Source organism: Xenopus laevis, chromosome 4S (genome assembly GCF_017654675.1).
Source record: "Xenopus laevis strain J_2021 chromosome 4S, Xenopus_laevis_v10.1, whole genome shotgun sequence".
NCBI lineage: Eukaryota > Metazoa > Chordata > Amphibia > Anura > Pipidae > Xenopus > Xenopus laevis.
In genome coordinates this window covers 123,393,924-123,418,049 of record NC_054378.1, presented here as the reverse complement: position 1 = coordinate 123,418,049, position 24,126 = coordinate 123,393,924, and the positions used below count along the sequence as shown (strand labels likewise).

Genomic DNA, 24,126 nt, shown 5'->3' with positions numbered 1-24,126 from the left:
GAGGACGCGCCGCCCGGAGCTCCTGGGCCTGCTCCGGGCGGCGATCGTTACACTGAGTTATACAGGGAACTCTGAGTATCACTCATGTATTATAAGGGATAATGTACCCCCTACTGTAAATGATAAGGATATTAGAAGTCACTGAGGGGTTGTTCTGTGACCATATAAAGGCACAAGGCTGCAGGCTGAGTTATACAGGGAACTCTGAGTATCACTCATGTATTATAAGGGATAATGTACCCCCTACTGTAAATGATAAGGATATTAGAAGTCACTGAGGGGTTGTTCTGTGACCATATAAAGGCACAAGGCTGCAGGCTGAGTTATACAGGGAACTTAGAGAATCATGTCAATGAAAGCTCTGGGAGAGTATGATACAGCCCCACATGACAGCCACCAGGCCTATGCCCTTTCAGGGAAGCCTCTAGTGTAAAATAAGGTTTACTTCACCTTTAAATAGCCTTTTTACGGATATTCTAGAAAATATGAAGGCTATAATCAAACAGCATAATTGTGAATAGATTCTAAATGGTTATGATTCAGGCATAGCCTCAAAAGCAAAGGTGACGTACAGCTGTAATTTCCAAATGAAACAAGCAAAATAAAATGAGACTCCACGCAAGTTTTATTTAATGTTTGAATGATTTTTTTTTAGTAGACTTAAGGTATGAAGATTCAAACTACAGAAAGATCTGATATCCGAAAAACCCCAGGCCCCGAGCATTCTGGATAACAAGTCCTATAACTGTATTTACACTATTTCCAAATGATGATCCAAATTCCTCACAGAGAGAGAGCGTGAGCTGCTAGTAACTAGATCACCTTTCCATGGTGGAAGGAGACAGGGAATGAAAGGTCTGTTTCATGTTATAGAGGGGAGGGATATGCATTGCTAATCCCAGTATCACATTACTCCCAACATAAATATTTCCTTTGGATCAACTATATCCCACTTACTTATCCTTGAACATGATCTGCCCCAGTCTGAATGCAGGACTTACTACAAAAATGGTCCTTATTTAATCAATATTGCAAAGCTGTTATTTTAAAGGTATAGTTTCCCTCAAAGGATTTCCCTGTGGCTGAATAATATCTACAGTATTGTATAAGGTGCACTGTATTCGTAGCTTAAAGGGATACTGTCACCCTAAGAAAAAAATCAAAATTATTATCTATTTGTGTTTGTTAATAAAAGAAACTTTACTAACACTATATAAATTATTGAAATCTTTGTTGCCATCAGTCTTAGAATCAGGGCCGCCATCAGGGGGGACAAGTGTTCCGGGCTTGGGCATGAAGGGGGGCCCGGCAGTGCTGCAGTTTAGAAAGAGCTAGGCCCCCCTTGCCAGCGCCGAAGATCTTCCTCCACCTCTTGCGTGCAACCTTGGCAACCCCGTAGGAACGCTAGCGCGATGTGATGACGCATGATGCTGTTGCCTGCGGGACACGTCACCTATGGGCCGTTTGCTGATTGGCTAAAGAGGAAGAGCTTCTCAGTGACTGAGTAGGTATGACGGGTGTAGGGGAGGGGCGGCAGTTGTGTTATTTCGATAATTCACTGGCCCTGGATTCTTTCCTCCCTGTTGTTCTCCTGTCCCAGACCTTTAGTAAAGAGGAGCTTCATCTTTAAGTTAAAGGGATCCTGTCATCCGAAAACATGTTTTTTTTTCAAAACGCACCAGTTAATAGTGCTACTCCAGCAGAATTCTGCACTGAAATCCATTTCTCAAAAGAGCAAACAGATTTCTTTATATTCAATTTTGAAATCTGACATGGGGCTAGACATTTTGTCAATTTCCCAGCTGCCCCTGGTCATGTGACTTGTGCCTGCACTTTAGGAGAGAAATGCTTTCTGGCAGGCTGCTGTTTTTCCTTCTCAATGTAACTGAATGTGTAAAATCCAGGTCCCACTGCGACACATTCAGTTTCATTGAGAAGGAGAAACAACAGCCTGTCAGAAAGCAGCAGCCATGCATTGATATGAACAAGAGACTGGAATATGAATAGGAGAGGCCTGAATAGAAAGATGAGTAATGAAATGCAGCAACAACACTTCATTTATAGCTGTACAGAGTATTTGTTAACATACTAAAGGTTAACGTAAAGGTGAACCAGCCCTTTACTACATTGCTTACAAACAGGATATAATCTCAGAGTACTACAGATATAGTCACATACCAGGGCAGGAATGTCCAGTATCACTGAAAGAGGGAGGCTTTGTCACCGTCATGTTAATAATGTCACCAAACCAGTTTGCAGGAATAATAAAACGCTCAGTCTGCTATGGAGGAAATGTTTCTGAGTGCTCCTTGAGTGATAAATGGGGGAAAGAGAGGAAAAATCTCAAGACTTATGTTTATAAAGCGAGATGGACTGGGCTCCGAAAGAGGAAAAGTCAGAGAATATAGAGAATAATCTGCGTTTTTGCACTTGAATGGCTGTCGCTGGGCCAATGTAAAAAGACACAATTATCTTACATGAAACACAATGCTGAATATACAGAATATCTATAAAGTTGCTCTGGAAGCAATAAGAGTATTCACAACCGTATTTACATAGACACAGGACCCCTCAGTGACTTCTAATATCCTAATCATTTACAGTAGGGGGTACATTATGTATTAGGGTAAGGCCACACTGGGCGTTTTGGGGAGATTTGGTCGACCTGGCGACTAAATCTCCCCAAAACACCCAGTGTGGCCTTACCCTTGAATACTCAGAGTTCCCTGTACAACTCAGCCTGCAGCCTTGTGTCTTTATATGGTCACAGAACAACCCCTCAGTGACTTCTAATATCCTTATCATTTACAGTAGGGGGTACATTATCCCTTATAATACACGATTGATACTCAGAGTTCCCTGTCTAACTCAGCCTGCAGCCTTGTGCCTTTATATGGTCACAGAACAACCCCTCAGTGACTTCTAATATCCTTATCATTTACAGTAGGGGGTACATTATCCCTTATAATACATGAGTGATACTCAGAGTTCCCTGTATAACTCAGCCTGCAGCCTTGTGCCTTTATATGGTCACAGAAAAACCCCTCAGTGACTTCTAATATCCTTATCATTTACAGTAGGGGGTACATTATCCCTTATAATACATGAGTGATACTCAGAGTTCCCTGTATAACTCAGCCTGCAGCCTTGTGCCTTTATATGGTCACAACCCCTCAGTGACTTCTAATATCCTTATCATTTACAGTAGGGGCTACATTATCCCTTATAATACATGAGTGATACTCAGAGTTCCCTGTATAACTCAGACTGCAGCCTTGTGCCTTTATATGGTCACAGAACAACCCCTCAGTGACTTCTAATATCCTTATCATTTACAGTAGGGGGTACATTATCCCTTATAATACATGAGTGATACTCAGAGTTCCCTGTATAACTCAGCCTGCAGCCTTGTGCCTTTATATGGTCACAGAAAAACCCCTCAGTGACTTCTAATATCCTTATCATTTACAGTAGGGGGTACATTATCCCTTATAATACATGAGTGATACTCAGAGTTCCCTGTATAACTCAGCCTGCAGCCTTGTGCCTTTATATGATCACAGAACTTCTCAGTGACTTCTAATATCCTTATCATTTACAGTAGGGGGTACATTATCCCTTATAATACATGAGTCAGTTACAGTAATTACGGCTCAGGGCAGTAAAACAGTAAGGGAATGACGCAGGGCAAGTCGCTGACATGCAAAACAAGTTGTTTACAGGACAGTGTGACAAACTGGTGTATTTAAATAATGTGTTCCTCTTTCTATTAGAATCGGCATTCGAACCAAGAATATTCTGAAGCTCTGGTTGGCTCCAATTTGGTTCTAGTGTGGTCTAATTAAATACAATAGGCACACCGAGTTGAAGGGGGGAGGAATACTAATTGGGTGCCAGTATAAAGATGAAGACACACAGAACTACTAGTAGCAGCTACATGTTATGGCTACAATTTAGACAATAGTGAATGTACTGTATCTCAACATTTTCTTAAAAAAAATCAGCATGGGTTTTTTCACCTTATTTATTAATACACTTTTCCGAAAATTTTGTCTGCAGGAAAAAACCTGAAAAAATCATGAAAAATACGAATCTTATGAATTTTATTTTTGCCTGAAAAACCACGAAATCATCAGATTATTGCACAAAACCCAGCGCAGATCAAAATATCTCTGGGACTTTTCCCCATGGCTTATATGCAACCTCGGCGGGTCTGAGATGCCTGATTTTCGGATTTGGAATTTTTCCATCCTCTGGATATTATAAATACTCAAAATCCTTTAAAAATTCAAATACATCAGTCTGGATCTGGCTGGTGGGTGCAGGGCTCAGTATTAGACTTTTAATACCTCCTATTGGCAGATTAAAAATCAAAGGTAGCAGTAAGGCTTAGAATGAGAGTATAATGTGCCGGTGGTTGCAGATATCCTATATATATATATATATATATATATATATATATATATATATATATATATATATATATATATATTTCATTACATATATTAGTGATGGGCAACTAAATTTGGCTGGCACGAATGAGCAGCGAATTTCCACATTTTTTAGTGAAAACGTCTGAATTCCAAGATTTTTTTGTGAAAACTTTCGAATTACACCATTTTTTGGTGAAAACATTAGAATTTCACTTTTTTTCGTGAAAATTTTCGAATTCCATGATTTTTTCGTGAACTTTCTGATTTCACGATTTTCCCACAAATTTTTCGGAGAATATCACTAATATATATATATATATATATTCATTTTCAAATATTTCAAATTGCTAAATGTCTTTGCTCAGTGCGGGTTTCAAGTCTGAATTGAGAAAGTAGGAGAGCCGTTCCTGGAGAGAGTTCAATAAGTAAATACTCAGACAGGCTCTTGAGTGAACTGCTGGCAAGTGGCTGTTGCATAATCAGAGAGGGCAGCGGAGTGGGCACAGGTGTGTGTACAGGTGTGTTATGTTATTTCCCAGCATGCCTTGCAGCAGCAGTGGAACCCGTACATACAACCATTACTCTTACTCTTTATATCAGGATTTTTTTTCCAAAATATATGTCGTCCTGACAACACCTTTACAATTCAAGCTATCACATGGTCAGGTTGATTTGGGCCATTTTACTACAGAATAAGAAAGAGCCCAATGCACCAAAATCAAACTGCCTAGGACCCTCCTCTTACCTTTCCCCCCACCAGCCCACCCAGTGTCAGACGGAGGCAAGAATTGAATCATTGTAGAGAGAGCACAGTACACACTCCTTCCTAAGAGACCTACATCCAAGTACACCCAGAGTCTGGGGGTTGTTAGGGTATAAGACCCCGGCACTAGGTACAAGGCTAAAAGCTCACACAACATAGCTGGATGGGAAATCATGACAATTTCAGTAAGGTGGCCAACAGAGATGACACTTGAGGACAAACTTATTAAAGGACCAGTAACATTAAAAAAAAATGTGTTAGTATATCATGAAAAAAAACACCAAGACTAATTCAACTTTAAAATGGCACAGCCTTTATTAATAAATAACTTACCGAAACTCCGCTTTCGCTCCTGATGATCGCGATGATCCATCGTGCGGCGCTCGATTTCTCCTCCCTGGCTATCTCCTGTAAGGAAGGCAGGGAGGAGAAATCGTGCGCTGCATGATGGATCTCCTTTTCTGAAGAGGAGTGCGAGCAGAGTTTTGGTTAAGTTATTTCTTAATAAAGGCTGTGCGATTTTAAAGTGTAAATTTAAAAAAAATGATGTTACTGGTCTTTTAATAGGAAAGCATTACATGAATAGAATGGGACGTCCAAAAAATCTTCTAACCTTTATTTCTGGGACAAGTTTCCAAACCACCTCAACTTCAGGGACAGTGGCGTAACTAGAGTGCGCCGGGCCCCCCCTGTAAAAAAAAATCTTCAGAGGGGCCCAGCACACGCCAATCCCCTTCCTCCCGCCCACTTCACGCCTCCGCCCACTTCCCGTCCAGACCCCTTCCACTCCCCACCCAGACTCTGCCTACTCCCTGCCCAGACTCCACCCACTATCCACCCAGTGCCAATATGCTCTGCTTCCCCACAAAAGGTAAGAGAGGGGCTGGGGAAGTCTCTTGTTAACTATAGAGGAAGCAGACCCCGCAGTCCCGTCCCCCCTTTTCCCCGGGCCCCCTTGCGACTGTGGCGTCTGTTTCCTTTGTAGTTACACCACTGTTCAGGGAGTTATATCAAGTCACACCCGCCTATTCCCATCCTTGATCTGACCCCAAACCTCACCCAAATTCTAACATGCCCCACCACTCAAGACCGTCTCACATTAACAAGGACAAATGGAATAGAGGATCTGGGAATATTACGGTGTGCTTTCAAGCCATAAATATTCCTAAGAATAGCAGGTTCAAACCCCAAATTGGAAGTTTATTGTAAGAGGCCTTATAATGAGCATTAAAAAGACAGTGGTGCTGGAGGACAGACATTGTGACTGTGGTAACTGATCAGTGTCGGACTGGGATGCCAGGGGCCACCAGAAAACCTTAGACCGTGGGCCTAATTTCCAAACTATTATTCCTCCTCCCCTTACTCAACCTCTTTATTCTCCTAATCTTTTATATCTACTTACTATATTCTTCCATTATTAAGAATTTCTTCTCATAAAGAAATATGGAATGACTATGAAATAAACTAAATGTTTAGAAGCAAGAGGCCCACTGACCCCACCGGGAGTTTTCCTGGTATCCTGGTGGGCCAGTTTGACACTAAAACAAATTAATTTCCCAGGCCAGTTAATGTTTAAAGGCATTTCAATAACATTTCAGAAGGAAGTAAACAACTCTCGCTACCATTCCGATTAGAAGAAAAGAGGTTCTGCCTAATTATTGGAAAGGGGTTTGTTACAGTGAGAGCTGTGAAGATGTGGAATTGTCTCCCTGAATCAGTGGTACAGGCTGATACATTAGATAGGTATAAGAAGGGGTTGGATGGTGTTTAGCAAGTGAGGGAATACAGGGATATGGGAGATAGCTCATAGTACAAGTTGATCCAGGGACTGGTCCCATTGCCATTTTGGAGTCAGGAAGGAATTTTTCCCCCTCTAAGGCAAATTGGAGAGGCTTCAAATGTTTTTTTTTTTTTTTTTGCCTTTCTCTAAACTGACAGTTAGGCAGATTAAAAAAATATAACTAAATTTATAATTTGATGGACGTGTGTCTTTTTTCAACTTTACTTACTATGTTACAATTAGATCATTAACCCATGTGCAAATCAGCCAGGGGGAAAAAAATTCCTTTATTTTGAATATTTGTATTTCCACAACCACCCTACCTATATTTAAAGGGTAAATATACAATATTTTCTCTGAAACAGAACCAGTATGAGGGTGTAGTTTATTACTTATTCAAAACATTCTTATTGTAAATGTGTTAAAGCTGCCATAATACTTGCTGTGTCCCCCATAAGGCTTGCTGTGTCCCCCTGCTCTTGCTTTTGTTGGTGTTATCTACCATCACTTGTCATGGCAAGTCAAAAGGCAACCGGAAGCGATGGGGCTAATGGCACAATATTAAAAATGATTTAACCTTGTAAAAGTGACAATGATGCAACAGTATTACTTCAAAGCTCCGTAATTATTGCAGAACCCAAAGCATGAATCAAGTCTTCCCTTTCCCCCCAAAGAATCGCACCCCCGTAGAGAGCGAGAAGCCCTTGAGTTGAGCACATAAGCTGAGAATTGATTTGCCGCTGTCAAGGCTTCTGCTGGCAGGAACACAGTGTTACCCTTGTGTTTTGTGCCACGGAGCTTTTGGAATCAGGATGCGCTGGATGTTGTTCGAGAACTTTCTTAAACCTTCATTAGATTTACAGCTGGATCCAACACTTCATCCGACTTATCTATAATCACGTCTGTTTGCCCAGAGCTGCTGAGTCAATCTCAATCCCTGAGCAGGAGGCACACGGAGTTAGGGGAATGTTTCCAAATGAAGGTCAGGATTGATGCATTTCTTTTACGAGTGTAAAGCTGGCCACAGACGCAAAGATCCGATTGTACGAATCACAAAAGCACAGATCTGACGACGTTCTACCCCTGACAGCAATCGTGCGAAAGTTAAGTCCGACAAAAGTTGGTTACAGTCTCCCAATACATGCAGAGAAGTGATGTGCGGGCCGACCCGATACCTGCGGGTGGGTTAGGGTCGACCTCGCACTGCTCCTCGCGGGCGGGTGTGGGTTCAGCTCTTCTCCTGCTCTCCCCACTCGCCACCTTCAAATGCCGACTTCCGGTTTTATAGTCTTGCGTCTGCTAGCCCCAACTCTTTTGTGACGTCATCAGTGGGGCGGCAGGGCTAAAAAAGAACCCCGAGAGTGCCGGCAGGCGCGGGTTGGAGCAGGGCGGGTTAGGGTTGGGTGCGGGTCAGAAAAACCCTGACCCGCACATCACTAATGCAGAGATATTATCGGTAGCCGACAGAATTTTTTTAAAGGGATCCTGTCATCAGTTAATAGTGCTACTCCAGCAGAATTCTGCACTGAAATTCATTTCTCAAAAGAGCAAACATATTTTTTTATATTCAATTTTGAAATCTGACATGGGGCTAGACATTTTGTCAATTTCCCAGCTGCCCCTGATATGTGACTTGTGCCTGCACTTTAGGAGAGAAATGCTTTCTGGCAGGCTGCTGTTTTCCCTTCTCAATGTAACTGAATGTGTCTCAGTGGGACATGGGTTTTTACTATTGAGTGTTGTTCTTAGATCTACCAGGCAGCTGTTATCTTGTGTTAGGGAGCTGTTATCTGGTTACCTTCCCATTGTTCTTTTGTTTGGTTGCTGGGGGGGAAAAGGGAGGGGGTGATATCACTCCAACTTGCAGTACAGCAGTAAAGAGTGATTGAAGTTTATCAGAGCACAAGTCACATGACTTGGGGCAGCTCGGAAATTGACAATATGTCTAGCCCCATGTCAGATTTCAAAATTGAATTTAAAGGAGGAATGGATTTCAATGCAGAATTCTGCTGGAGTAGCACTGTTAACTGATTCATTTTTTTAAAAAAAAAAAATTCCCAATGACAATATCCCTTTAACCTGTCTGATCAACTGAACGACCGATCGCCATGGCACAAAAATAAGTCGAAGCACTCCACACATGGCCCGAAAATCATACAAATTAGAGATTCATGTGATCAAATCTTTGCGTCTATGGCCAGCTTTAGAGTGTGAGCTCTACAGGGCAGGACCCTCCATCTATCAGTTTAGCAACACATGGCACCCTGTAATTGTGTATAACAGGTATATAAATAGGAGGACATAACTAATGCTACGAACCTGTTATAGAACTAGGAGGATCAGCTGATTACTATTCCATGGCTTATTCCGGCTCCACAATACTGACCTGACCTCCCGAGGCTTCCGGCACAAACAGATGCAATAACTGGTTTAGCACCTGATAGCGCATGTTAACAAGGATTCTGGAATGCCAGGCAGTCGGCTGTACATTAACTCGGCTTAAAGGGGAACTATCGCGAAAATGAAAATTTAATATAGGCTTCAGCATACTGAGTTAGGAAATATAATCAATTAAAAATTCTGTACAGTTTCTGAAATAATCAAGTTTATCTTCACTATTCCTCTCTCAGCATCTGTTTCTCTTCATTCTGTCTTCATGCAGGAGTTGGGTGTCAGATATTTATTGACAGTTAAGCTGGCCATAGACTCAAAGATCCACTCGTTTGGCGAAATCGCCAAACGAGCGGATCTTTCCCCGATATGCCACTAACTGCATGGCTATATCGGGGGGAATTCAAACGTTCGGCTGTATGGTCGAACGATCGAATTACGATACGCCAAGGGGCTCCAACAGGTCGGTCGGGTAAAAATCAAACCTTCCCGATCGACATTGTGGCCAGATATCGATCGGGAAGACCCGTCGGAAGCCCCCATACACGGGCAGATAAGCTGTCAAATTGGTCTAAATGACCGATATCGGCAGCTTTATCTGCCCGTGTATGGCCACCTTAAGATCCAATATATCTTATAGGGGGACTCCTTTTTCCTAGAAAATGTATTAGAGCTCACTCTATTAAACTCACCAGACATCATGTCTCTCTACATGCAGGATTTGTGCAACAGACAGTTATTTTGTTTGTACTGTTTGTACTAGGAAAGGGAGCCCCCCCCATATAAGATATATTGGATTTAACTGAATATCTGACACCCAACTGCTGCATGAAGACAGAATGATAAGAAACAGATGCCGAAAGAGGAATATTGAAGATAAACTTGATTATTTCAGAAACAACACAGAATATTTAATTGATTGTATTTAGAAAGTTTCTTATTTCAGTGTGATTAAGCTTATATTAAATTTTCACCATAGTTCCCCTTTAAGGAGGTACAGAAAGAGGGAGGTTTCAGACAAAATGAACTAACAAGTACAAACCTCAGCTTTGTAATGGGTGCCAAACCTCAGCTTAGATCAAAGAGTCTGCTAAAGCCGGTTCCAAACGGCAGCACCATGTGCTGTGCAAACACTTAGTTTCCATTACCAGAAGCTGCTCTTAAAGCCTGTTCCTGTTTCTAAATGTATTCATTTACTAGAATAAAATATCCACCAAATTCTGCAACACCAGGTGGCAACCAGCTGGTTCCTCATAAGGTGAATGTTAATTTGATATATAAGGAGGCAACCCTAACATTAGAGTTAAGAGGAGATTTAGCAGGAGTTAGTTGCCTTGGCTTCTGCTTTTTGTGTGTTGAGAGAAGTTGCAGTTCAACAACAGCTGGGCATCCCTATTATACATACTGATGATATCTAACAGCTGTTTCATACTATAATCTGATCTTTTTACTTTACCTTTTTCTGCCTGACCTTTAATCTGTTTGCAATCACTTAAGAGGCCACTAGTATGCCTACCCTGGGACTTTAGATACAAAATCTGTTTTGCAAGTCAAAGCACAACAGCAAATCACGTTAATTTTTTGGAGCGTTGTTCACTCTTTTGTTGCACTGCTCTATTGTGAATTTATCCGTTTTACACAAATAGCTAGAGTCTCAGCTGCCATAAAGCAGGGCAGGACTGCTGCTTCCATTGGGGATCAGATAGGATCTGTGCAGCCACTGGGACAGAATGCTCTGTTATACAGATAGCTAGAGTCTCAGCTGCCATAAAGCAGGGCAGGACTGCTGCTTACAATGGGGATCAGATAGGATCTGTGCAGCCACTGGGACAGAATGCTCTGTTATACAGATAGCTAGAATCTCAGCTGCCATAAAGCAGGACAGGACTGCTGCTTACAATGGGGATCAGATAGGATCTGTGCAGCCACTGGGACAGAATGCTCTGTTATACAGATAGCTAGAGTCTCAGCTGCCATAAAGCAGAGCAGGACTGCTGCTTCCATTGGGGATCAGATAGGATCTGTGCAGCCACTGGGACAGAATGCTCTGTTATACAGATAGCTAGAATCTCAGCTGCCATAAAGCAGGACAGGACTGCTGCTTACAATGGGGATTAGATAGGATCTGTGCAGCCACTGGGACAGAATGTTCTGTTATACAGATAGCTAGAATCTCAGCCATAAAGCAGGGCAGGACTGCTGCTTACAATGGGGATCAGATAGGATCTGTGCAGCCACTGGGACAGAATGCTCTGTTATACAGATAACTAGAATCTCAGCTGCCATAAAGCAGAGCAGGACTGCTGCTTCCATTGGGGATCAGATAGGATCTGTGCAGCCACTGGGACAGAATGCTCTGTTATACAGATAGCTAGAATCTCAGCTGCCATAAAGCAGGACAGGACTGCTGCTTACAATGGGGATTAGATAGGATCTGTGCAGCCACTGGGACAGAATGTTCTGTTATACAGATAGCTAGAATCTCAGCCATAAAGCAGGGCAGGACTGCTGCTTACAATGGGGATCAGATAGGATCTGTGCAGCCACTGGGACAGAATGTTCTGTTATACAGATAGCTAGAATCTCAGCTGCCATAAAGCAGCATTAGTACTTATTTTGTAAAAAGTCTAAACATTTCTTTACAATCTGTTGATAATAAATTTGGTTGTTATGGTCCAATTAACTACCAAGCAGTGATCTGAAAGTCAGCCTAGAAGATGAAGAGGGAAGAACCTCAATACAATCCCAGTATTATTATCATCAATTATTGACATAGCCCTGGCAGGTTTATGCAGCAATACAAACATAATAAATCTCCAGTCTCTCAATTGGTCAGCATTCCAGTTGTCAGGGTGACTGCTCTCCGTATTGATTGTCTTCCCTTTAATGTTAGGGAGATGAACATAATTACTCACTAAGCCCTTTAACATTTAAATTATCTTTGGAACAATTGAGATCAACTGCTGATACTGTAAAAACAAAACAAAAAAACAATTACTCCCTAAAGGACAGGGTATAGGGTTATATTTAATGTATTTATTTGTAACACTGAGAATTTATTCCCTCTGCTCGGAAATAATCATAAAACAAGCACAGTGGGGAAATAGTGTCAGTAACAAATTGAGGCAACAATACTTTATATCCATCATCTAAATTCCATAAAGCAAATTCCTAACACAATCTTCCAATGAAATGGGGGAGGAATGGTTGCTAAGCAACCTTATCCCTGGCTGCATGGTTCTCCAACCGGTCCTTGGCCCAAGGAGCACATTGATGGGGGAGGTTGACTTACCCTTTATGCTACAGATATAAGGGGGTGAGCTGAATGCATGGCTCTTCCATAGGAGGCATTCCAGGAGATTTACTGGGAATGCATGGCATCCAACCCATGACCATTATGTATATATAAAATAAATTGGCCTTCATGGAGGTGGAGAGCGTGGGCTACTGATACACAGGGGCTAATGAATAAGGGAAGAGTTAGACGTTAAAGCTTCTATTGGGTAGCCCAAAAATGCCCTAGACCTAGAATACTATTCTCTCATTAAGCAGGTTTCCATAGAATGGAGTCGGAAGTAGAAGTCAAAGTTAAAAACAAAAATTCTATAAAATAAATAATGATGACCAATTGAAAAGTTGCTTCGAATTGGCCAAGGATCCATTCCAAGCAAAAAGCACATCAGATTTTGTTTGGAAAAAAAAAAAACCATCACTCTACTAAATGTGGCCATACACTGAGAGATACGCTAGTTTGGCGCCAAACGAGCGTATCTCTCCCCAATATGTCCACCTTGAGGTGGGCGATATCGGGCTGGTCCGATTGTGGGTTGTTTTGGGTAGCCGAGGATGAGGAGTAGAGTATAACAGTGCTTAATTAGCAGGCTATCATGCAGCCATTACACAGAAGTATGCACAGTATAAGTATGAGCACAGTCACATCTACAGGCCATTTGTATAAACACCACATGGGCCCTAGGGCCCAACGATCAGATCATAACGAAGGTTAAATGGGCGGATGGATCTTGAGACCGTATCAACGAACAGATGCGCCCACGTTCTGACAGGATTTTTAGTCCTGTCCGATCTACATCTGACTTCCAGCCAGAGGAGGGCCCCATACACGGGCCAATAAGTTGCCGACTTGGCCTGTGTATGGCCACCTTTACTTGAGGATGCTCCAATTGCTTTGCCATTAAAGGAACAGTAACATATAAAAATGAAAGTGTTTTAAAGGAATGGCAATATAATTTACTGTTGCCCTGCACTGGTACAACTGGTGTCTTTGCTTCAGGAACACAACTATAGTTTATATAAACAAGCTGCTGTGTAGCCATGGGGGCAGCCATTCAAGCACAGGATACACAGTAGATAACAGATAAGTACTACTATAGTTTATATAAACAAGCTGCTGTGTAGCCATGGGGGCAGCCATTCAAGCACAGGATACACAGTAGATAACAAATAAGTACTACTATAGTTTATATAAACAAGCTGCTGTGTAGCCATGGGGGCAGCCATTCAAGCACAGGATACACAGTAGATAACAGATAAGTACTACTATAGTTTATATAAACAAGCTGCTGTGTAGCCATGGGGGCAGCCATTCAAGCACAGGATACACAGTAGATAACAGATAAGTACTACTATAGTTTATATAAACAAGCTGCTGTGTAGCCATGGGGGCAGCCATTCAGGCACAGGATACACAGTAGATAACAGATAAGTACTACTATAGTTTATATAAACAAGGTGCTGTGTAGCCATGGGGGCAGCCATTCAAGCACAGGATACACAGTAGATAACAGATAAGCTCAGAAGATCCCATTGTATACTACAGAGCTGTTATCTGCTGTGTATCCTTTTTCAGCTTTCAATGGCTGCCCTCTACTCATATAGTAGAGTTTCTGAAGCAAACAAACCAGTTTTACTAGTGCACAACAACAGAACATCAAAATCAGCCTCTTTCTTTCTCCTGACAACTTACTTGACTACTTATTGGTCAGAATGGCCAGAAACTGACCAGCAGGTGGGACAATTGTAACAAAATTCATTCATGTTAACAGCACATGTATCCCCTAATATCTTGGAATTAAAAAAAATAAATAATGAATGTACATTGTAAAAGTGCTTAGAACAGCCCCCTCATCAGTTTTACATTCACTTGTGTTTAAGGTTTACTTAACCTTTAATAGAAGGAGCTGCTGTACATGGCAAAGTTTACAGCTGCCCTACTCTATGAAGGCAATTTCTAAAGGTAGAGTTTCTGTGCTTTATTTCAATCATAACTATTATCATTATATAACACATAACAAAACGTCTCCCACTAGTAAGCGCTAAAAAACACACACAATGGTTTACATAAATGTCACATTCCACAAATGCTTTCATCTGTTATGGAGAGTCGATACTATTTCAACAAGCCTCACCCGCCGAGCAATTCCAATCCCACATTCTGACTTCTCAGCAAACACTGAAGCTATAAAAAGTTTTATACAAGTCAAGGGGAAGCTGACCCAAACATTTCTATTCTTCAAAATTTCCCGTGTGCCCCGCTCTTCAGTAACGGAACTAGGTGGCCCCCCCTCGTCCGTGCACGTTTTCTTTGCGGCTGCAGCGTGCGCAATCTGCAGGGGTGCGGGACCTGGCCCAGTTGCACCCCCTGCTCCCCCGGTAGTTACGCCACTGCCGCTCTTCTTCAGAACCGATTATACACAGATGGTCTGGGAAAAAAATAATAATAGTAGTCACCCACCACACCCCAAAAATAGTGTCTCCGCTGGTACAGGTATGGGACCTGTTATCCAGAATGCTCAGGACCAAGGGTTTTCCTGATCTTTCTGTAATGATCTTCATACCTTAAAGGGGAAGTAAAAAATAGAATAAGGCTAGAAATGCTGTATTTTGTATACTAAACATAAACATGAACTTACTGCACCACAAGCCTAATCAAACAAATGATTTTTGCTTTTAAAGTTGGCCACCGGGGGTCACCGTCTTGTAACTTTGTTATACATCTTTGCAAGACCAAGACTGTACACATGCTCAGTGTGATCTGGGCTGCTTAGGGATCGTCATAAATGATCAAAACAGCACAAGTCAAATAATATCTGCCAGAAGCCGATACAGCAAGACTGATTAATAATCAGAATATACAGACTGCACTGGGTCCTGTGTTGTCATGTAATCTAATGTGGATTTTATAGTTTTTGTATTGTTTAATACAAACTTTCTCCAACTCTGCAGAACCAGTGGCTGCAGCAAAATAATCCTCCAAATAGAATCCCAGTTTATCTGTTTAAATCTGGCTCCATGATCTTTGTCCCTGCAGCTGGAGTTGGAAACAGTAAAGGGGATGTAAAGGCAAAAATAAAATCCAATACAAATCTCTACACAGTCGCCGACTGCTCTACAGGGAAACAAACAAAGCTGCTTGAGTTCTGCATGGTGTCAAAGTGTATGGGCCTCAACATTTTTTTGTTGCACAGCGAAATTCTTTTTGACGCACAATGCCATAGAAATCTATGGGCGTCATTTTGGCGATGAAATAAGGCGAAAACATTCGCCCGTCCGTATTAGCCACTTCTCTGCTGACAACAGATTTTTGCAGTACAGGTATGGGACCTATTATCCGGAAACCCATTATCCAGAAAGCTCCTGAAATGCCACACACTCAATTTTATATAAATAATCCAAATTCTTAAAAATTATTTCCTTTTTCTCTGTAATAATAAAACAGTCGCCTGTACTTGATCCCAACTAAGATATAATTAATCCTTATTGGAAGCAAAACCAGCCTATTGGGTTTATTTAATGTTTACAAGATTTCCAAGTGGACTAAAGGCATGAATATCCAAATTAAAGAGAGATCCGTGATCCAGAAAACCCCAGGTGCTGAGCATTCTGGATAACAGATCCCATACCTGTATTATGGAATGCAGCAGATGTAATAGTATACAGATTTTATCGTTATCAGAAGGTAACTACAGTGACCAAATATTTTTGGAATTCTGCGGTTCATTGGGAGGCCTGTACTGAGTTCCTGTCCAAAGTCTACTCTGGGAAGCCTGATATGAAATGGCCTTTCACCTGCCTGGGGTGTGCGTCAGACAATATCACATTCCTCCTCCGAAACTGTCCCTTGTGTTCAGTTCCCACAAATGGAAATAAAAAACTAGAGAACTTTATATTCCTCACACGTCGGGGTAGAACAAAATAAGTCAGAATATCGGTGGGGCTAATGGGAAATAATAGAACCCAACCAGGCACCTTTCACTAGGAACAAAGTCTTAAGTAGATATACAAAGGGGTGAGAGAGAACAGTGCAGCTATTGTTACCCCCTGATTACACGTCCCCAGGAGGATCTTGTGAGATCAGAACGAAATTTCTTTTGAAGTCGAACAAAGATCCCGGCAACCACATCAAAAGTCTCTCGACTGAGGAGCAAATGCTGCGAAACCACAAAACGTGGCTTCCCAACAAATACAGCGCGGGGATTTATCTCAAAAGCACATTAACAGTCCGACTGGAACACATCTTGATTCATTCAGCAAGGCTGAGAGATAACGGCTAGAGACTGTTTTACAATGTTCAGACCCGAAGAATATTTATTTATTTGGTTCCCAGTCAGTTAAAATATATTAAATGCACTGCCAGCCTTTTCATCCGGGGACTGGAGAGAGAAATCACAGGTTGGACCAGACCCAAATGACTATAAGGAACTACAGTAGGTCAAAGTCATAGAAAAAGGGAACCTTCAACCCCAGGGGACATTTTTATTAAGAGTTGAACAGACAAATAGTCAGAAGTTTATTCCAAGTATTTTTCATACAATATAATACTAAGGGGCAGATTTATCAAAGGTCGAGGTGAATTTTCGAATGAAAATAATTTTGAAATTTGAGCTATTTTTGAGCTATTTTTTGTGTACTTCAACTAGGGAATAGACCAAATTCCCAAAAAAAAATTTGAATATCGAAATTTTTCATGTACTGTCTCTTTAGAAATTCGACTTTGACCATTCGGCGTCTAAAATCTGCCGAATTGCTGTTTTAGCCTATGGGGGACCTCCTAGAACGTATTTGGAGTCAATGGGTGGACTTTGAAAAATCGAAGGTTTTTTAGGGAAAAACTTTGAATCTAATTCGATTGAATGCGTTATTCATTCGATTTGTACGATTCAATTTCGGCTGGATACGGACCTATTCGATCGAAAATGGACCTAAACGTCGAAAACAAAACTTCGGCTTAATTTCGGTTGGTCTTTTTGAATTCGAATTTTGAAGTTTTTCAAACTCGAAATTTGACCCTTGATAAATATTGCCCTAAAGGTCAGGGCACACAGGCAGATTCGGGGAGATTATTCGCCTGGTGCAAATCTCCTCTTCTTCGATTTATCTCCCTGAACTGCCTCCCCGCCGGCTAAAATCGCCACGAGGAAACTTCAGACAACTTCAGAAACAGAATCGATCCGGCGTTTTACATTTTAGCCAGCGGGAAGGCATGGGAGGCAGTTTGGGGAGATTAGTCGCCCCAAAAAAGAGATTTGTCACTGGGCGACTAATCTCCCCGAATCTGCCTGTGTGCCCTGACCCTAAAAGGATAATTTATCAAAATCCAGATTTTTCTGATTATTTTATTTAAAAAAGTCCGACCAAACTAGAATCCACGATTGGACCTTATTTATTGTTAAAAAAGCATGACGTAATCGCATTGGGAAAAACTCAATAAAATCTAGCAAAAATCAGAATCATACAATTTTTCCAGAATTTTTCTGGATTTGCTCAATTTTTTTATCGGGCTTTCTCCCGAAAAAGTCTGAATTTTTCAGATTTTTGCCCAAAAGAGTCCAATTTTCTGGCTAATTCCAGCGCAGACCACAGAAACTACCAAATAGGATAGGGATCTCTCTCACTGACTTATATACAATGTTGGCAGGTCTGAGATCCAGGATTTTCAGATTCAGACTTTTTGCAGAATTGGGCTTTAATAAATCCCTAAAAAAAATTCCACTAAAAATTTGGATTTTATAGTGAAAAAAAACTTTTCACGTTTTTTTTACATTCGGACATTAATAAATAACCCCCTAAATGTATCTGGATGCATTTTTTGGCATAAGTTACTTGGTCTGAAATGCCATGTCCTCAGTTGGAACCCTCACTGCTAATTTCCAAAGCTCTCTCCTGAAGCAACGTCTGCACAAGAACAAAGGAGTGTTGGGTTTTATGGGTAATTAAAGGCAAAGGATTGTATAATCACCATGTGCAATGCCATGCATCAGCTGGTAGGGTGCAAACTGTACCCCCTGGGGCTCAGCAGCAGTAGAAATGTGTCTATTGGCAGATAAATGGTATTTCAAAGATTAAAAGACAAATGTGAATTTGTCAGGAGAACACTTCCTGCTTAAATACCTAATGCCTACTGGACAGTTTATTGGAGGAGGAGTAATGGCCTGGGGTTGGTTTGGTTCCAGTGGAAGGTTATAGACTCAATGACTAGGGATGGAAAATTTTTACCATTTCACTTTGCCGAAAATTTCCTGCAAAACGGCAAAAAATTTGCCATTGCGTTTTCGCCGGCGACAATTCTGACACTGGTGACAATTCAGACGCCCATTAAAGTCAATGGGCGAATTGTCGCCGGCGTCGGAATTGTCACCGGCGTCTAAAATATTTTGACGCCGTCAAAAACTTGTTGGCGAATTTTCACGCCAATTTCTCTACCTTTTATTTGCCGGTGGTGAAACGCGGAAATTCACAGCGAATTTGCGCCTGGCGAATACATTCGCCCATCGCTATCAATGACATTCCCATTCAGCACAATAATGACCCCCCTTGCACAGACTCAGGTCCATACAGAATGGGAAGAACCTGATTGGCCTACATAGAGCCCTAACCTCAACCCAACTATTGGAATCCTTCCTAGAAGAGTAGAGGCTGCAGCACAGGAATAGTGAAGATAGCGTAAACTTGATTATTTCAGAAACAATTGAGAATATTTAATTGATTGTATTTAGAAAGTTTCTTATTTCAGTATGACGAAGCTTATATTAAATAACCCATCAGTTGTAGATCCCAACAGTCAGAAGGTGTTGGAAATCCCCCTGATGAACTACAGCTGCGCTGGGAAGCAAGAAGGGCTTGTGACCCTTTCACACTTGCTTTTGTTTGTACAGCGGCTCCATATTAATACATGGAATCAGAGAGAGGGAGAGAGAAACGTTTTGGGGTCACTGACCCTTCCCTATCTCAAACACTCACCAAAAAAAAAAAACAAGGCCCATATGTTTATTTAACTCGAGAGCCAATAATCACAAGTCAGCCAAAAAGATTGTTTATTGTCAAGAGACCCATACCCCATAAAACTTAAGGGTAAGCCTGGCGAGGCATTTTCAGGCGACTGTTGAAAAGCTCATCGCCTCGTGTGGTTAGCACAGGCGTTTTTACATAGGCGCCCATACAAAACTGTCGCCTGCGCCGGTCGCGGCGCTTTGTCGCCGCGACCGCAAACGCGTGGCTATCTCCCCGTGTGGAATAGCCCTAAAGGGTAACTAAAGGGTTGCGTCATTACTCTCTCATAGCATTTCAATTTTATTTGTTTACACAAGCTTTAATAGTGCTATTATTCTGAATTTTATATGTTTCAAGGACGTTGCCAGTGGTTTCCATTGGTGCAAATGGCAGGGTGCAGGGCCCAATTCAGGTGCTTGTCCCTAAACTGAGAGAGCTAGAGAATAAGTCACATATGCCCAGGTGGGTACAGGGGGTACTACAGTTAATAGCCCCATGACAGAGGGTGGCCTCACAAGATGTGTTGTGGAGGAGGTGGGCCTTGCAGGGAGTGGGCGGTACTTATATCAACCAGAAGTATCACTAAATATGCACAGCCATTTTTTTTCATTAGGGCCCCATTATACTTGTAAACCGGACTCAGGTGACAGTTGAGATCACAACTGCCACCCCCCGGGGGATAGGGCCTCCCATTACTTAGAAGTACAGGGTCCCATGATTATAAATTGTGGCCCGGATTTGTAGCAAGGCCACAAAGGCCCTGGAGGAAGTTGGGCACTAGGACCCTGTGGCCTAGGGGCGCCCAAGGCCAAAAGCAGGGCCTTCCTGCAAGTGCCTGAAAGTTTGGTGGTTTGTTTGTATTGCCTCCGCTCTAACCTCCTCCACTGTCATAACTAGATTAGACCTCTGAAAAGCAGCAATGCCATAAAGTGAAACGTACCTTTCATATAATCTTATTAGGGATGCACCGAATTCACTATTTTAGATTCGTCCGAACCCCAGAATCCTTCGCGAAAGATTCGGCTGACAGCAGTCTTGTTTTGCTTTATGGCAGAGATTCTACGTATGGAATGGGTCTCAAGTCATATAGAGTAAGATCAGATTTAGGGATGCACTGAATGCAGGATTAGGCCTTTTTCAGCAGGATTCCGATTCGGCTGAATCCTTCTGCCTGGACGAACCGAATCGAACAGAAGTACAAATTTGCATATGCAAATTAGGGGTAGGAAGGGGAAACATTTTTTACTTCCTTGTATTGTGACACAAAGTCATGTGATTTCCCTCACCGCCCCTAATTTGCATATGCAAATTAGGATTTTGATTCAGTTCGGCCAGGCAGAAGGTCGGCCGAATCGGAATCCTGCTGAAAAAGAGCGAATCCTGCATTCAGTGCATCCCTAAATCTGATTTTACTCTATGACTTGAGACCAATTCCACACCTAGAATCTCTGCCATAAAGCAAAACAAGACTGCTGTTTTTGCCAGGTTACAGAAAGTGGAACACACTTCATTACGCAAAGGCCACAATCATCATCATCATTATCATCATCATTTATTTATATAGCGCTGTCAAGATATGCAATAACTTGTTTCTTTTGAATATTATATAATACTACTGTATATTGTTTCCAGCTATTAGTAACAACCTTTGAAGCCCTTTATAACATATAACGAGGCCTTTAATATAGTCTAGGCTCATGGTAAAGACACGGACTCAGTTCTCGTAGATGAACAAGCAAAGGTGTGCTGAGTGTGTCACGTTGAGTACACAAATATTGACACAGAAAACATTTCTGCTACTATAGGGAAGCACAAGAGTTATAAGTAACCAGTTATATAACCAGTGCACACAACTAACTGAATCCTATGGGACCGGTGAAGGAATGAGGAGGCGTATAGAATAGAGCGCAGACGTGAATGTGAATATGAACGAAGTCTAAATACATTGATTTGGCTTCAGGACACCCGACTTCCACTTCCTGATCCTTCTCATTCAGCAACTAAAATAACCGACGAGATCACAGGAGAGAAAAAGTCTTTTTTTTCAAGTCAAATAGCAGGTTTTTCTGGAAATATAAATGCATTTCGGCAATAAGTTTGAAGGTGAATCCCCCAGCGCACTGGTCAGGAGGTCAACTGAGGACAAGAGGTTGGTCAGTAGAAGAGAAAGTGACAGTCACAGAGATACACAAAACATGCTGTTGCCGGCCAGGTAGTCATGAAAACAAGTGTCAAGTTAATAACCAAAGAAGCCAATGGTTAACTAGTTGCCATATCCTGGTGACCATTGGGCAGCCAGTTACACAAATGACACGCCGTCGCTCACATTAAAACAATTTGTGACTTGGTAATGACTGTGTAAGAACAGGTTGGTGATTAGATGAGGATAAATTAGTGGGAAAGTGACTGGTTACTTTCTAAGTAAGAAATTGTGAATTTATTAGATGACAAGCTCTTCGGCCCACTGGCCAGACAATAGCCTAGTGGTCATTTGGTTCCCAGATTGTCAAGTTAGCAGGTGACTAGTGGATGGGCAGGCAACCAAGGGACTAGTTAATAGACAGGTGACAAGTGTATTGGTAGGCAACCAATTGACTAGTTAATAGACAGATGACTAGTGGATGGGCAGGCACCATGGGACTAGTTAATAGACATAGGACTAGTGGATGGGCAGACAACTAAGGGACTAGTTAATAGGTGACTAGTGGATGGGCAGACAACCAAGGGACTAGTTAATAGACAGGTGACTAGTGGATGGGCAGACAACGAAGGGACTAGTTAATAGACAGGTGACTAGTGGATGGGCAGACAACGAAGGGACTAGTTAATAGACAGGTGACTAGTGGATGGGCAGACAACCAAGGGACTAGTTACTAGACAGGTGACTAGTGGATGGGGAGGCAACCAAGGGATTAGTTAATATACAGGTGACTATTGGATGGGCAGGCAACCAAGGGAAAAGTTAATAGACAGGTAACTAGTGGATGGGCAGGCAACCAAGGGACTAGTTACTAGACAGGTGACTAGTGGATGGGCAGGCAACCAAGGGACTAGTTAATAGACAGGTGACTAGTGGATGGGCAGACAACCAAGGGACTAGTTACTAGACAGGTGACTAGTGGATGGGCAGGCAACCAAGGGATTAGTTAATATACAGGTGACTATTGGATGGGCAGGCAACCAAGGGAATAGTTAATATTCAGGTAACTAGTGTATGGGCAGACAACCAAGGGACTAGTTAATAGACAGGTGACTAGTGGATGGGCAGACAACCAAGGGAGTAGTTATTATACAGGTGACTAGTGGATGGGCAGGCAACCAAGGGAAAAGTTAATAGACAGGTAACTAGTGGATGGGCAGGCAACCAAGGGACTAGTTACTAGACAGGTGACTAGTGGATGGGCAGGCAACCAAGGGACTAGTTAATAGACAGGTGACTAGTGTATGGGCAGGCAACCAAGGGACTAGTTAATAGACAGGTGACTAGTGAATGGGCAGGTAACCAAGGGACTAGTTAATAGACAGGTGACTAGGGGATGGGCAGGAACCAAGTTAATAGACCAGTAGATGACAGGGTAGCATGGGGCAGTTGATGGACAGGTATCCAGGCAGTTGCCAGATGGAGCCCAGGTTGTCAGGTAAACAGTCAATTGCAGAACAGGCAGTCAGTGAGCAACAAACACGCAGGTGACAGTCGGTGCCCCTCCCCCTTACCTTGTCTGACAGCTGTGATGGGGACAGGCTGGTGGCAGTTGCTGATCATCTCCAGAACATCATAGCGAGGTAATCCAGACACGGGCACCCCGGCCACTTCCAGTAACAACTCCCCCTCGGCCAGTTTCCCATCGCTGCACAGGAGACCCTCATCCGCCGCCCCCAGATACAGAAACTCCCCCTCCTCCGCGCCCCCCAACACCGGCAGCCCCAGCTCCCCCCCGGAGTTCCTGCTGATCCCGCAGCGATGCGCCCGGCTGCTCCAGTGATTCTTCTTGTGAAGGACTTTGGCCATAGCGAGCGGCTCCTCCAGTCCCGAGTCACTCACTCTCCTCCCGACACTCACGTCTCACTCATCCCACAGACAAACTTCACATGATCCCGCCTTTATCCTCCCGCACAGTTTCCTCCTGGTCTGTAAGGGACAGCGCCCGGCACTTCCGCCTCTCACTTCCTCACTCCCCGGGACTCACTGGCACAAACTATCCGCTCTCTCCCCATTCCGTCCCGTGCGAGGAACCTCAGAGCAGTGCAGGACCGCGCATGCGCAGTACTCGCCTTCCTCCCTCCGGGACACAACGCTCAGCAGCGACTTCAACCTGTGGCTCTGGGAAAGGACTGCAACTCCCGGCACCCCTTACTGACAGCGCTCTCGGGACCGGGAAACACACTGGTTATAGAGAACCGCATTATATTGTGCGACTCACCGGGAACAACCCTGGAGTTGTTGCTAAACTACAACTCCCAGCTACCCCTAA

General features: G+C 42.6%; 1 protein-coding gene across 9 annotated transcripts in view; it reads right to left on the bottom strand.

Annotated features, from left to right (window-relative positions):
* magi1.S (membrane associated guanylate kinase, WW and PDZ domain containing 1 S homeolog) overlaps positions 1 to 23,922 on the bottom strand; it is a 300,879-nt gene extending 276,957 nt beyond the window's left edge. For all 9 annotated transcript variants that reach the window (XM_041561777.1, XM_041561779.1, XM_041561778.1 and 6 more), the window contains exon 1: positions 23,369 to 23,922. In XM_041561777.1, the coding sequence (XP_041417711.1) occupies positions 23,369 to 23,663 (295 nt within the window). In that variant the 5' untranslated portion in view covers positions 23,664 to 23,922. The remainder of the gene's footprint in view (positions 1 to 23,368) is intronic.
* Positions 23,923 to 24,126: the final 204 nt, after the last annotated feature.